Genomic DNA, 12,975 nt, shown 5'->3' on the forward strand with positions numbered 1-12,975 from the left:
TCCTGCCCAATGCCCACCCTGTGCCAGCCCCATGCCTGCCCCAGTCCCACCTTGTGCCAGCCCCGTGCCCACCCTGTGCCAGCCCCGTGCCCACCCCAGTCCCACCCTGTGCCAGCCCCGTGCCAGCCCTGTGCCCACTCTGTGCCTGCCCCAGTCCCACCCTGTGCCAGTCCTGTGCCCGCCCTCTGTGCCAGCCCCGTGCCCACCCTGTGCCAGGCCTGTGCCCACCCCAGTCCCACTCTGTGCCTTCCTCGTTCCCACCCTGTGCCTCCCCTGTGCCAGCCCCATGCCCACCCTGGTCCAGCCCTGTGCCCACCCTGTGCCTCCCCTGGTCCTGCCCTGTGCCCACCCTGTACCAGCCCTGTGCCCACCCCAGTCCTGCCCAATGCCCACCCTGTGCCAGCCCCATGCCTGCCCCAATCCCACCCTGTGCCATCCCCATGCCCAACCTGTGCCAGCCCTGTGCCAGCCCTGTGCCCACCCCAGTCCCACCTTGTGCCTTCGTCGTGCCCACCCTGTCCCTGCCCTGGTCCCGCCCTGGTCCTGCCCTGTGCCTACCCTGGTCCAGCCCTGTGCCCACCCCATGCCAGCCTGGTGCCCACCCCAGTCCTTCCCTGTGCCAGCTCTGTGCCATCCCCATGCCTGCCCTGGTCCCATCCTGTGCCGGCCCTGTGCCCACCCTCGTCATGCCCTGTGCCTCCCCTGTGCCTCCCCTGGTCCCACCCTGTGCCCACCCTGTCCCTGCCCTGGTCCTGCCCTGGTTCAGCCCTGTGCCCACCCCGTGCCGGCCTGGTGCCCACCCCAGTCCTTCCCTGTGCCAGCTCTGTGCTATCCCTGTGCCTGCCCTCGTCCCACCCTGTGCCCACCCTGTCCCTGCCCTGGTCTGGCCCTGGTCCCACTCCAGTCCTGCCCCGTGCCCGCCCCGTGCCCGCCCCGCTCACCGAGAAGCTGATCTCCTCCTCCAGCACTCTGTCCCCTACCACCTGCAAGGGGCCAGGAGGGGGTGGCTGAGGTGCCAAGGGGTGCCCAGGCCCCAGGGATGCCAAGGGGGAGGGTTGGCAGGGCAGGGTGGGCACAGCACCCACCTGGCAGAACAGCTGGTGGTTGTCCTCCGAGACCAGCAGCAGGCAGCAGCTCAGGGACTCTGTCTCCTGCTTCAGCTTCGGGGAGGGGTGGGCACAGGGTTGGGGGGCACCAGCCTCAGGGGTGCCCCCCAGCTGCCCAACAGCTGCCCCCCCAGTTGCCCCAGGGGGTGGTGCCCAGAAGGGGGTGCCAGGAGAAGGGGGTTGGGGGGTGGGAGGTCCAAGGAAAGGGCCTGGGGGGAGGGGGTGCCCAGGGTGATGCCCAGGGGAGGTGTCTGGGGAGGATGCCAATGGGGGGTGCCAGGAGCAGGTGCCCCGGGGGGGAGGTCTGGGAGGGTTTTCACCCAAGGAGGGTGCCCAAGGGGGGATGCCAAGGGTGGGTGCCTGGAGCAGGTGCCCAGGGGGTGCCCAAGGGGGGATGCCAAGGGTGGGTGCCTGGAGCAGGTGCCCAGAGGGAGTTCCTAGGGGGTGCCCAGGAGGGGGTGCCCAGGAGGGGGTGCCCAGGGGGTGCCCAAGGGGGGATGCCAAGGGTGGGTGCCTGGAGCAGGTGCCCAGGAGGGAGTGCCTAGGAGGGGTGCCCAGGGGGTGCCCAGGAGGGGGTGCCTGGAGCAGGTGCCCAGGAGGGAGTGCCTACGAGGGGTGCCCAGGGGGTGCCCAGGAGGAGGTGCCTGGAGCAGGTGCCCAGGGGGAGTGCCCAGGAGGGGGTGCCCAAGGGGGGATGCCAAGGGTGGGTGCCTGGAGCAGGTGCCCAGGAGGGAGTGCCTAGGAGGGGTGCCCAGGGGGTGCCCAGGAGGGGGTGCCGGGAGCAGGTGCCCAGGGGGAGTGCCTAGGGGGTGCCCAGGAGGGGGTGCCCGGAGCAGGTGCCCAGGAGGGGGTGCCCAGGAGGGGGTGCCCAGGGGGCTGGGGGTTGCCCACTCACATAGTTGATGACCTTCAGCTGCAGCGAGGCCGCATCCAGGTCGTAGAGCTCCCCTGCACCGGGGGCGAGAGACCCCCACTGGCACCCTGCCCACCCACCCCCACCCCACCCTGGGCGCCCCTCCCCGAGGGGGAGATGCTCCCAGTGGTGTCCCCACCCCGCCTCTGGACCCCCATCCCTGTGTCCTCACCCCCCCTGCTCCCCCATCCCTGTGTCCTCATCCCCTCTGGACCCCCATCCTGCTCTCCCCATCTCCCCTGGACCCCATCCTGCTCTCCCCATCCCCCCTGGATCCCCATCCTGCACTCCCCCTCACCCCTGCTCCCCCATCCCTGTGTCCCCATCCCCTTTGACTCCCATCCTGCTCTCCCCATCCCCCCTGCTTCCCTATCACCCCTTGAACCCCATCCTGCTCTCCCCATCCCCCCTGGACCCCCATCCTGCTCTCCCCATCCCCCTTGCTTCCCTATCACCCCTTGAACCCCATCCTGCTCTCCCCATCCCCCTTGCTTCCCTATCACCCCTTGAACCCCATCCTGCTCTCCCCATCCCCCCTGCTCCCCCATCCCTGTGTCCCCACCCCCCCTGGATCCCCATCCTTCTGTGTCCATCCCCCCTGGACCCCCATCCTGCTCTCCCCATCCCCCTTGCTTCCCTATCACCCCTTGAACCCCATCCTGCTCTCCCCATCCCCCCTGGATCCCCATCCTACACTCCCCCTCACCCCTGCTCCCCCATCCCTGTGTCCCCATCCTCCATGGACCCCCACCCTGCTGTGTCCACCTCCCTGGACCCCCATCCCTGCTGTCCCCATCCCCTTTGACTCCCATCCTGCTCTCCCCATCCCCCTTGCTTCCCTATCACCCCTTGAACCTCATCTTGCTCTCCCCATCCCCCCTGGACCCGCATCCTGCTCTCTCCATCCCCCTTGGGGCCCCATCCTGCCCTCCCCATCCCCCCTGGACCCCCATCCTGCTCTCCCCATCCCCCTTGCTTCCCTATCACCCCTTGAACTCCATCTTGCTCTCCCCATCCCCCCTGGACCCCATCCTGCTCTCCCCATCCCCCTTGGATCCCCATCCCTGTGTCCCCATCCCCCCTGGACCCCATCCTGCTCTCCCCATCCCCCTTGGATCCCCATCCCTGTGTCCCCATCCCCCCTGGACCCCATCCCTGCTCTCCCCATTCCCCCTGGACCCCCATCCCTGCTGTCTCCATCCCCTTTGATCCCCATCCTGCTCTCCCCCTCCCCCCTGGACCCCCATCCCTGTGTCCCCATCCCCCCGGACCCCCATCCTGCTCTCCCCCCTCCCCCCTGGCCCTCCTCACCCTGGTGTCCCCCATGCCCCCAGCCCCCCCCCCCGCTCCGTGCCATGCCCCCCCCGGGGGGTGCCCTCACCACAGAGCTGCAGGATCTTGCAGTCCAGGTCGCTGTAGCTGCTCCCTGGCTCCTTCTCAGCCTTGGCCAAGGAGGTCTGGGAGGGGCTGGGGGAGAGGCTGCCCTGGGGCGGGGGCTGCAGCTTCTGCAGGGCTTGCAGGCGCCGGTAAGCCACCAGGGTCTGCGGGGGGGCACACGGGGGGGGCGTGGGCACCGGGGGGAAGGGTGCCCGGGGGGGATGGGGACACGGGGATGGAGGCCCGGGGGGGGTGGGGGAGAGCGGGATGGGGGCCCGGGGGGGGGTGGGGACAGCAGGATGAGGACGCGGGGCGGGGATGGGGAGAGCAGGATAGGGTTCAAGGGGGGACAGGGACAGAAGGATGGGGACCCGGGGGGGATGGGGAGAGCGGGATGGGGGCCCGGGGGGGATGGGGACACAGGGATGGGGGCCCGGGGGGGATGGGGAGAGCAGGATGGGGGCCCGGGGGGATGGAGAGAGCAGGATGGAGTTCAAGGGGGGACAGGCACAGAAGGATAGGGGCCCGGGGGGGGGATGGGGAGAGCAGGATGGGGTTCAAAGGGGGACAGGGACAGCAGGATGGGGGCCCGGGGGGGGATGGGGACACCAGGATGGGGGGTGCCAGGGGGGATGGGGCCCGGGGGGGATGGGGACACCATTGGGAGCATCTCCACCATGGGGACTTTCATCCATGGAGAGGGGACCCCGGGGTGGGTGGGCAGGGTGCCAGTGGGGGTGGGGGCAGGGGGGTGCCGGGGGGTGGGCTGGCAGGCGGGGCAGGGGTGCCCAGGCGCCCGGCAGGGGGCACTCACGTGTCTCTCCAGGGCACGCAGGTTCTGCTCATCAGAGTCGCTCAGCTGCCCACAGTGCACCTGGGGAGGGGGTGCCGGGGGGGGTCAGCAGCCGCTGGTGCCCGGGAGCCGGTGGTGCCCGGGAGCCGGTGGTGCCCGGGAGCCGGTGCCCAGGGCCCCCCGCGGGCCCGGCCTGCGCCCCCTGCTCACCAGGATGACGCAGACCACGGTGCTGCTCTCCTTGTCCACCAGTGGCAGGATGAGAACTGAGGGGGGAGGGCTGGGCTGGCACCCAGGCTGGCACCGGGGGGCTGGGCGCTCGGAGGGGGCTCAGTGTGGCCTCCTGTGCCACCCAGCCAGCCAGCTCCAGCCAGCCAGCTCTAGCCAGCCAGCCAGCCACCTCCAGCCCCAGCCAGCCCTCTCCAGCCCTCCCTCTCCACCCCCTCCATCCCTTCCTTTCCATCCCTCTCCATCCCTTTCCATCCCTCTGTGTCTCTCCATCCCTCTCCAGCCCTCCCTCTCCAGCCCTTTCCCTCCCTTCCTTTCCATCTCTCTATCTCTATCCATTCCTCTCCATTCCTCCCTCTCCATCCCTCCCTCTCCATCCCTCCCTCTCCATCCCCCTCCATCCCTCCCTCTCCATTCCTTCATCTCTATCCCTCTCTCTCCATCCCTTCCTCTCCATCCCCCTCCATCCCTCCATCTCCATCCCCCCCTCTCCATCCCTCTATCCCTCACCAGCCCTTCATCCCTCACCATCTCTCCCTCCCTCTTCATCCCTCCCTCCCTCTCCATCCCTCCCTTCCCATCCCTCCCCATCCCTCCCCATCTCTCCCTCCCTCTCCATCCCTCCCTTCCCATCCCTCCCCATCTCTCCATCTATCCCCATGCCCCCTTCCCCCCCCCAGCCCCCACCTTGTGTGCCGGGTGCCAGGGGCGCTGCAAGGGGTGCCAGGTGCTTGCCAGGCAGCTCTGCAGGGGGCAGCCCCCCGCACTCCAACCGCTTCTGCCTCCGCACCGCATCCCTGCGGGGGCAAGGCACAGCCTGAGCCTCCCCCTGGCACCTGGCAGGGCAGGGCACAGCCCGTGGGCAGGGCAAGGCGGGGCCCAGGAGCAGGGCACAGCCTGTGGGCAGGGCACAGCCCGTGCGCAGGGCAAGGCAGGGCCCAGGAGCAGGGCACAGCCCGTGGGCAGGGCACAGCCCAGGAGCAGGGCACAGCCTGTGGGCAGGGCACAGCCCAGGAGCAGGGCACAGCCCGTGGGCAGGGCACAGCTCAGGAGCAGGGCACAGCCCGTGGGCAGGGCACAGCCTGTGGGCAGGGCACAGCCCAGGAGCAGGGCACAGCCCGTTGGCAGGGCACAGCCTGTGGGCAGGGCACAGCCTGTGGGCAGGGCACAGCCCGTTGGCAGGGCACAGCCTGTGGGCAGGGCACAGCCTGTGGGCAGGGCACAGCTCAGGAGCAGGGCACAGCCTGTGGGCAGGGCACAGCCCGTGGGCAGGGCACAGCCCGTGGGCAGGGCACAGCCTGTGGGCAGGGCACAGCCCGTTGGCAGGGCACAGCCTGTGAGCAGGGCACAGCCTGTGGGCAGGGCACAGCCTGTGGGCAGGGCACAGCCCGTGAGCAGGGCACAGCCTGTGGGCAGGGCACAGCCCGTTGGCAGGGCACAGCCTGTGAGCAGGGCACAGCCTGTGGGCAGGGCACAGCCTGTGGGCAGGGCACAGCTCAGGAGCAGGGCACAGCCTGTGGGCAGGGCACAGCCTGTGAGCAGGGCACAGCCTGTGGGCAGGGCACAGCCTGTGGGCAGGGCACAGCCCGTGAGCAGGGCACAGCCTGTGGGCAGGGCACAGCCCGTTGGCAGGGCACAGCCTGTGAGCAGGGCACAGCCTGTGGGCAGGGCACAGCCTGTGGGCAGGGCACAGCTCAGGAGCAGGGCACAGCCTGTGGGCAGGGCACAGCCCAGGAGCAAGGCACAGCCTGTGGGCAGGGCACAGCCTGTGGGCAGGGCACAGCCCAGGAGCAGGGCACAGCCTGTGAGCAGGGCACAGCCCAGGAGCAGGGCACAGCCTGTGGGCAGGGCACAGCCCAGGAGCAGGGCACAGCCTGTGGGCAGGGCACAGCCCAGGAGCAAGGCACAGCCTGTGGGCAGGGCACAGCCTGTGGGCAGGGCAAAGCCTGTGGGCAGGGCACAGCCCAGGAGCAGGGCACAGCCTGTGGGCAGGGCACAGCCCAGGAGCAGGGCACAGCCTGTGGGCAGGGCACAGCCCAGGAGCAAGGCACAGCCTGTGGGCAGGGCACAGCCCAGGAGCAGGGCACAGCCTGTGGGCAGGGCACAGCCCAGGAGCAGGGCACAGCCTGTGGGCAGGGCACAGCCCAGGAGCAAGGCACAGCCTGTGGGCAGGGCACAGCCCGTGGGCAGGGCACAGCCTGTGGGCAGGGCACAGCCCAGGAGCAAGGCACAGCCTGTGGGCAGGGCACAGCCTGTGGGCAGGGCACAGCCCAGGAGCAGGGCACAGCCTGTGGGCAGGGCACAGCCCGTGGGCAGGGCACAGCCTGTGGGCAGGGCACAGCCCAGGAGCAAGGCACAGCCTGTGGGCAGGGCACAGCCCAGGAGCAGGGCACAGCCCGTGGGCAGGGCACAGCCTGTGGGCAGGGCACAGCCCGTGGGCAGGGCACAGCCTGTGGGCAGGGCACAGCCCAGGAGCAGGGCACAGCCTGTGGGCAGGGCACAGCCCAGGAGCAGGGCACAGCCTGTGGGCAGGGCACAGCCCGTGGGCAGGGCACAGCCCGTGGGCAGGGCACAGCCCAGGAGCAGGGCACAGCCTGTGGGCAGGGCACAGCCTGTGGGCAGGGCACAGCCCAGGAGCAGGGCACAGCCCGTGGGCAGGGCACAGCCCGTGGGCAGGGCACAGCCTGTGGGCAGGGCACAGCCCGTGGGCAGGGCACAGCCCAGGAGCAGGGCACAGCCTGTGGGCAGGGCACAGCCCGTGGGCAGGGCACAGCCTGTGGGCAGGGCACAGCCCAGGAGCAAGGCACAGCCTGTGGGCAGGGCACAGCCCGTGGGCAGGGCACAGCCTGTGGGCAGGGCACAGCCCGTGGGCAGGGCACAGCCCAGGAGCAGGGCACAGCCTGTGGGCAGGGCACAGCCCGTGGGCAGGGCACAGCCTGTGGGCAGGGCACAGCCCAGGAGCAGGGCACAGCCTGTGGGCAGGGCACAGCCCAGGAGCAGGGCACAGCCCGTGGGCAGGGCACAGCCCAGGAGCAAGGCACAGCCCGTGGGCAGGGCAGGGCACAGCCCAGGAGCAGGGCACAGCCTGTGGGCAGGGCAGGGCACAGCCCAGGAGCAGGGCACAGCCCAGGAGCAGTGCACAGCCCGTGGGCAGGGAAGGGCACAGCCCGTGGGCAGGGAAGGGCACAGCCCAGGAGCAGGGCACAGCCCGTGGGCAGGGCAGGGCACAGCCCAGGAGCAGGGCACAGCCCAGGAGCAGGGCACAGCCTGTGGGCAGGGCAGGGCACAGCCCGTGGGCAGGGCAGGGCCATCCCAAAGACACTCCCAGGGCATGGAGAGCCCCAGGGCAGGGGCGCCCTGGGGACGGTGACACCCCCGGGGCGGGGCCAGCCTGGCCAAGGTGCCCCCTCCCCATGCCAAGGGCCCCTGGTGGGCACGAGGGGGGCAGGGCAGGGCAGGGCCAGACCTGATCTTGCCGTGGGGGGGGCAGCTCGTGGGGGGGGTCGTCACACAGCAGCCTGGGGTCCCCCTCCCGCAGGTACAGGTAGAGGTGCTCCTGGGGGGGGGGGACACGACATGGGGGGGACACATGTGGGGACACCATACAGCCAGCACTGCAGGGCCACCCCCGGGGCCACCAACCCCCTCCCCAGGGCCACCAACCCCCTCCCCAGGGCCACCAGCACCATCCCAGGGCCACCAACACCCTCCCCAGGGCCACCAGCACCCCCTCAGGGACACCAGCATCCCCCCTCAGGGCCACCAGCATCACCCCCAGGGCCACCAACCCCCTCCCCAGAGCCACCAGCATCCCCCCCCAGGGCCACCAGCATCCCCCCCAAGGACACCAACACCATCCCAGGGCCACCAACACCCCCTCAGGGCCACCAGCACCCTCCCCAGGGCCACCAACATCCCCTCAGGGCCACCAACACCATCCCAGGGCCACCAGCATCAACCCCAGAGCCACCAGCAGCCCTCCAGGGCCACCAGCATCCCCCCTAGGGCCACCAACAGCCCCCCCAGGGCCACCAGCATCACCCCCAGGGCCACCAACACCCTCCCCAGGGCCACCAACATCCCCCCCCAGGGCTACCAGCACCATCAGGATCACCCCCAGCACCCCAGGACCACCACCCCCTGGTGGGCACCAGGCTGAGCCTGGCACGGTGCCCACCCCACCTACCACCCTGGGCAGCAGGGAGATGAGGGCATGGCGCAGGCTGTCCCGCAGGCTGCCGACGTCCAGCACGGCCCCCAGGCTCAGCAGGGCATCCTGGGGGGCACCAGGGGTCAGGTGGGGCACCAGCAGGGCCACCAGGACCATCAGGGCAAGGTGGCACAGAGCCAGGGGGAGGGGCAGCAGGGGGCAGGGGGGCACAGAGCCATGGGGAAGGGCAGCAGGGGGCAGGGGGACACAGAGCCAGGGAGAGGGGCAGCAGGGGGCAGGGGGGCACAGAGCCAGGGGAAGGGGCAGCAGGGGGCAGGGGGGCACAGAGCCATGGGGAGGGGCAGCAGGGGGCAGGGGGGCACAGAGCCATGGGGAAGGGCAGCAGGGGGCAGGGGGGCACAGAGCCATGGGGAGGGGCAGCAGGGGGCAGGGGGGCACAGAGCCATGGGGAGGGGCAGCAGGGCTCAGGGGGACTCAGAGCCAGGGGGAAGGGCAGCAGGGGGCAGGGGGGCACAGAGCCATGGGGAAGGGCAGCAGGGGGCAGGGGGGCACAGAGCCAGGGGGAAGGGCAGCAGGGCTCAGGGGGACTCAGAGCCAGGGGGAAGGGCAGCAGGGGGCAGGGGGGCACAGAGCCATGGGGAAGGGCAGCAGGGGGCAGGGGGGGCACAGAGCCATGGGGAAGGGCAGCAGGGGGCAGGGGGGCACAGAGCCAGGGAGAGGGGCAGCAGGGGGCAGGGGGGCACAGAGCCATGGGGAAGGGCAGCAGGGGGCAGGGGGGCACAGAGCCATGGGGAGGGGCAGCAGGGGGCAGGGGGGCACAGAGCCATGGGGAGGGGCAGCAGGGGGCAGGGGGGCACAGAGCCATGGGGAGGGGCAGCAGGGGGCAGGGGGGCACAGAGCCAGGGGGAGGGGCAGCAGGGGGCAGGGGGGCACAGAGCCAGGGGGAGGGGCAGCAGGGGGCAGGGGGACACAGAGCCAGGGGGAGGGGCAGCAGGGGGCAGGGGGGCACAGAGCCAGGGGGAAGGGCAGCAGGGGGCAGGGGGGCACAGAGCCATGGGGAGGGGCAGCAGGGCTCAGGGGGACTCAGAGCCAGGGGGAAGGGCAGCAGGGGGCAGGGGGGCACAGAGCCATGGGGAAGGGCAGCAGGGCTCAGGGGGACTCAGAGCCAGGGGGAAGGGCAGCAGGGGGCAGGGGGGCACAGAGCCAGGGGGAAGGGCAGCAGGGGGCAGGGGGGCACAGAGCCATGGGGAAGGGCAGCAGGGGGCAGGGGGGCACAGAGCCATGGGGAAGGGCAGCAGGGGGCAGGGGGGCACAGAGCCAGGGGGAAGGGCAGCAGGGGGCAGGGGGGCACAGAGCCATGGGGAAGGGCAGCAGGGGGCAGGGGGGCACAGAGCCATGGGGAGGGGCAGCAGGGCTCAGGGGGACTCAGAGCCAGGGGGAAGGGCAGCAGGGGGCAGGGGGGCACAGAGCCATGGGGAAGGGCAGCAGGGGGCAGGGGGACTCAGAGCCAGGGGGAAGGGCAGCAGGGGGCAGGGGGGCACAGAGCCATGGGGAAGGGGCAGCAGGGGGCAGGGGGGCACAGAGCCATGGGGAGGGGCAGCAGGGGGCAGGGGGGCACAGAGCCATGGGGAGGGGCAGCAGGGCTCAGGGGGACTCAGAGCCAGGGGGAAGGGCAGCAGGGGGCAGGGGGGCACAGAGCCATGGGGAAGGGCAGCAGGGGGCAGGGGGGCACAGAGCCATGGGGAGGGGCAGCAGGGGGCAGGGGGGCACAGAGCCATGGGGAGGGGCAGCAGGGGGCAGGGGGACTCAGAGCCAGGGGGAAGGGCAGCAGGGGGCAGGGGGACACAGAGCCAGGGGGAGGGGCAGCAGGGGGCAGGGGGGCACAGAGCCAGGGGGAGGGGCAGCAGGGCTCAGGGGGGCACAGAGCCATGGGGAAGGGCAGCAGGGGGCAGGGGGGCAGAGAGCCAGGGGGAGGGGCAGCAGGGGGCAGGGGGACACAGAGCCAGGGAGAGGGGCAGCAGGGGGCAGGGGGACACAGAGCCATGGGGCAGGGCAGCAGGGGGCAGGGGGACACAGAGCCAGGGAGAGGGGCAGCAGGGGGCAGGGTGACACCAGCAGGGCCACTACTGGCACCTTGGGGCCACCACTGGCACCTTGGGGCCACCAGCAACTGGCAACACCCCCCCAGCAGTAACCACAGTGCTCCCTCCAGTAGCCACAGTGTCCCAACCAGGAGCCACAGTGACCCCCAGGCAGTAGCCACAGGGTCCCCCCCCAGCAGTAGCCACAGTGACCTCCAAGCAGTATCCACAGTGACCCCAAGCAGTAGCCACAGTGTCCTCCCCAGTAGCCACAGCATCCTCCCAGCAGTAGCCACAGTGTCCCCCCAAGCAGTAGCCACAGTGTCCTCCCCAGTAGCCACAGTGACCCCCAAGCAGTAGCCACAGTGTCCTCCCCAGTAGCCACAGTGACCCCCAAGCAGTAGCCACAGTGTCCTCCCCAGTAGCCACAGCATCCTCCCAGCAGTAGCCACAGTGCCCTCCCCAGTAGCCACAGCATCCCCCCCAGTAATAGCCACAGTGTCCCCCCCCAGCAGTAGCCAGAACAAGACCTCAGCTGCCCCTGGGCTCTGTCCCTTCCTCAGCCCCCAATGGGGCAGTAGGGACCCCTCAAAGACCCTCACCACCCCCAGCTCTGCACCCCAGGGACATCTCCAGCTCCATGTCACCCCTGGAGCATCCTCAGCTGCCTCTGTGCCACCCCTGGAGCATCCTCAGTCTGGTCCGTGCCACCCCTGAAGCATCCTCAGTCTGGTCCATGCCACCCCTGGAGCATCCTCAGCTGCCTCTGTGCCACCCTTGGAGCATCCTCAGTCTGGTCCATGCCACCCCTGGAGCATCCTCAGCTGCCTCTGTGCCACCCTTGGAGCATCCTCAGTCTGGTCCATGCCACCCCTGGAGCATCCTCAGCTGCCTCTGTGCCACCCTTGGAGCATCCTCAGCCAGGTCCATGCCCCCCCTGGAGCATCCTCAGCTGCCTCTGTGCCACCCTTGGAGCATCCTCAGCCAGGTCCATGCCCCCCCTGGAGCATCCTCAGCTGCCTCTGTGCCACCCTTGGAGCATCCTCAGTCTGGTCCATGCCACCCCTGGAGCATCCTCAGCTGCCTCTGTGCCACCCTTGGAGCATCCTCAGCCAGGTCCATGCCCCCCCTGGAGCATCCTCAGCTGCCTCTGTGCCACCCTTGGAGCATCCTCAGCCAGATCCATGCCACCCTTGGAGCATCCTCAGCTGCCTCTGTGCCACCTGCCCACCCTTGGAGCACCCTCAGCCAGCTTCTTGTCACTCTTGGAGCACCTTCAGCTGGCTCCATGCCAACCTTGGAGCATCCCCAGCCAGAACTGTGCCACCTGCCTACCCTTGGACCATGCTCACCCAGGTCCATGCCACCCTTGGAGCGTCCTCAGCTGCCTCTGTGCCACCCTTGGAGCATCCTCAGCCAGGTCCATGCCCCCCCTGGAGCATCCTCAGCTGCCTCTGTGCCACCCTTGGAGCATCCTCAGCCGGGTCCATGCCACCCTTGGAGCATACTCAACTGGCTCCATGCCCTTGCCCCATCCTCCTCTTGGTCCATGCCACCCTTGGAGCATCTTCAGCTGGCTCCATGCCCTTGGTCCATCCTCCTCTTGGTCCATGCCACCCTTGGAGCATCCTCAGCTGGCTCCATGCCCTTGCCCCATCCTCCTCTTGGTCCATGCCACCCTTGGAGCATCTTCAGCTGGGTCCATGCCATCCTTGGAGCATCCTCAGCCAGGTCCATGCCCTTGGTCCATCCTGCTCTTGCACCATGCCACCCTTGGAGCATCCTCAGCTGGCTCCATGCCCTTGCCCCATCCTCCTCTTGGTCCATGCCACCCTTGGAGCATCTTCAGCTGGGTCCATGCCACCCTTGGAGAAGCCTCAGCCAGGTCCATGCCCTTGCCCTTGGTCCATCCTCCTCTTGCTCCCTGCCACCTTGGGAGCAGGTCTGGGGGGCAGCTGGGAGGTGCCCGGAGGTGCCAGCGGCCGTGGGTGCCCTTGGCACTGGCTGGGATCCCAACAGGGCTGCATCTCCAGCTGCCTACTCCCACTGGAGACACAAGCACTGTAGAATGCAGCCAGGCCATCTCCTTCTGGCCTTCCTGGTGTCCTTCTGTCCATCTGTGCTGCCTCAGGTCACTCTCCTGGTGTCCTTCTGTCCATCTGTGGTGGTGGCTCAGGTCACTCTCCTGGTGTCCTTCTGTCCCTCCTGGCTCAAGTGCCCATCCTGCTGTCCCTCTATCCCTCCCTGGTGGCTCAGGTGTCCATCCTGATGTCCCTCTGTCCCTCCCTCCTGGCTCAAGTGTCCAT

General features: G+C 70.0%; 1 protein-coding gene across 1 annotated transcript in view; it reads right to left on the reverse strand.

The window, feature by feature from the left end:
* The window catches only part of PDE2A (phosphodiesterase 2A), an 86,269-nt gene that overhangs the window by 22,792 nt on the left and 50,502 nt on the right, over positions 1–12,975 (reverse strand). Inside the window, 10 exon segments of the mRNA XM_068170381.1 lie at positions 942–983; positions 1,086–1,160; positions 2,002–2,054; positions 3,401–3,560; positions 4,211–4,270; positions 4,400–4,455; positions 5,105–5,214; positions 7,884–7,903; positions 7,905–7,973; positions 8,604–8,693. Coding sequence (XP_068026482.1) covers positions 942–983; positions 1,086–1,160; positions 2,002–2,054; positions 3,401–3,560; positions 4,211–4,270; positions 4,400–4,455; positions 5,105–5,214; positions 7,884–7,903; positions 7,905–7,973; positions 8,604–8,693 — 735 coding nt within the window.

Source organism: Melanerpes formicivorus, unplaced genomic scaffold (assembly GCF_026170545.1).
Source record: "Melanerpes formicivorus ecotype bairdi unplaced genomic scaffold, bMelFor1.0.p_v2 SCAF_364, whole genome shotgun sequence".
NCBI classification, from domain to species: Eukaryota; Metazoa; Chordata; class Aves; order Piciformes; family Picidae; genus Melanerpes; species Melanerpes formicivorus.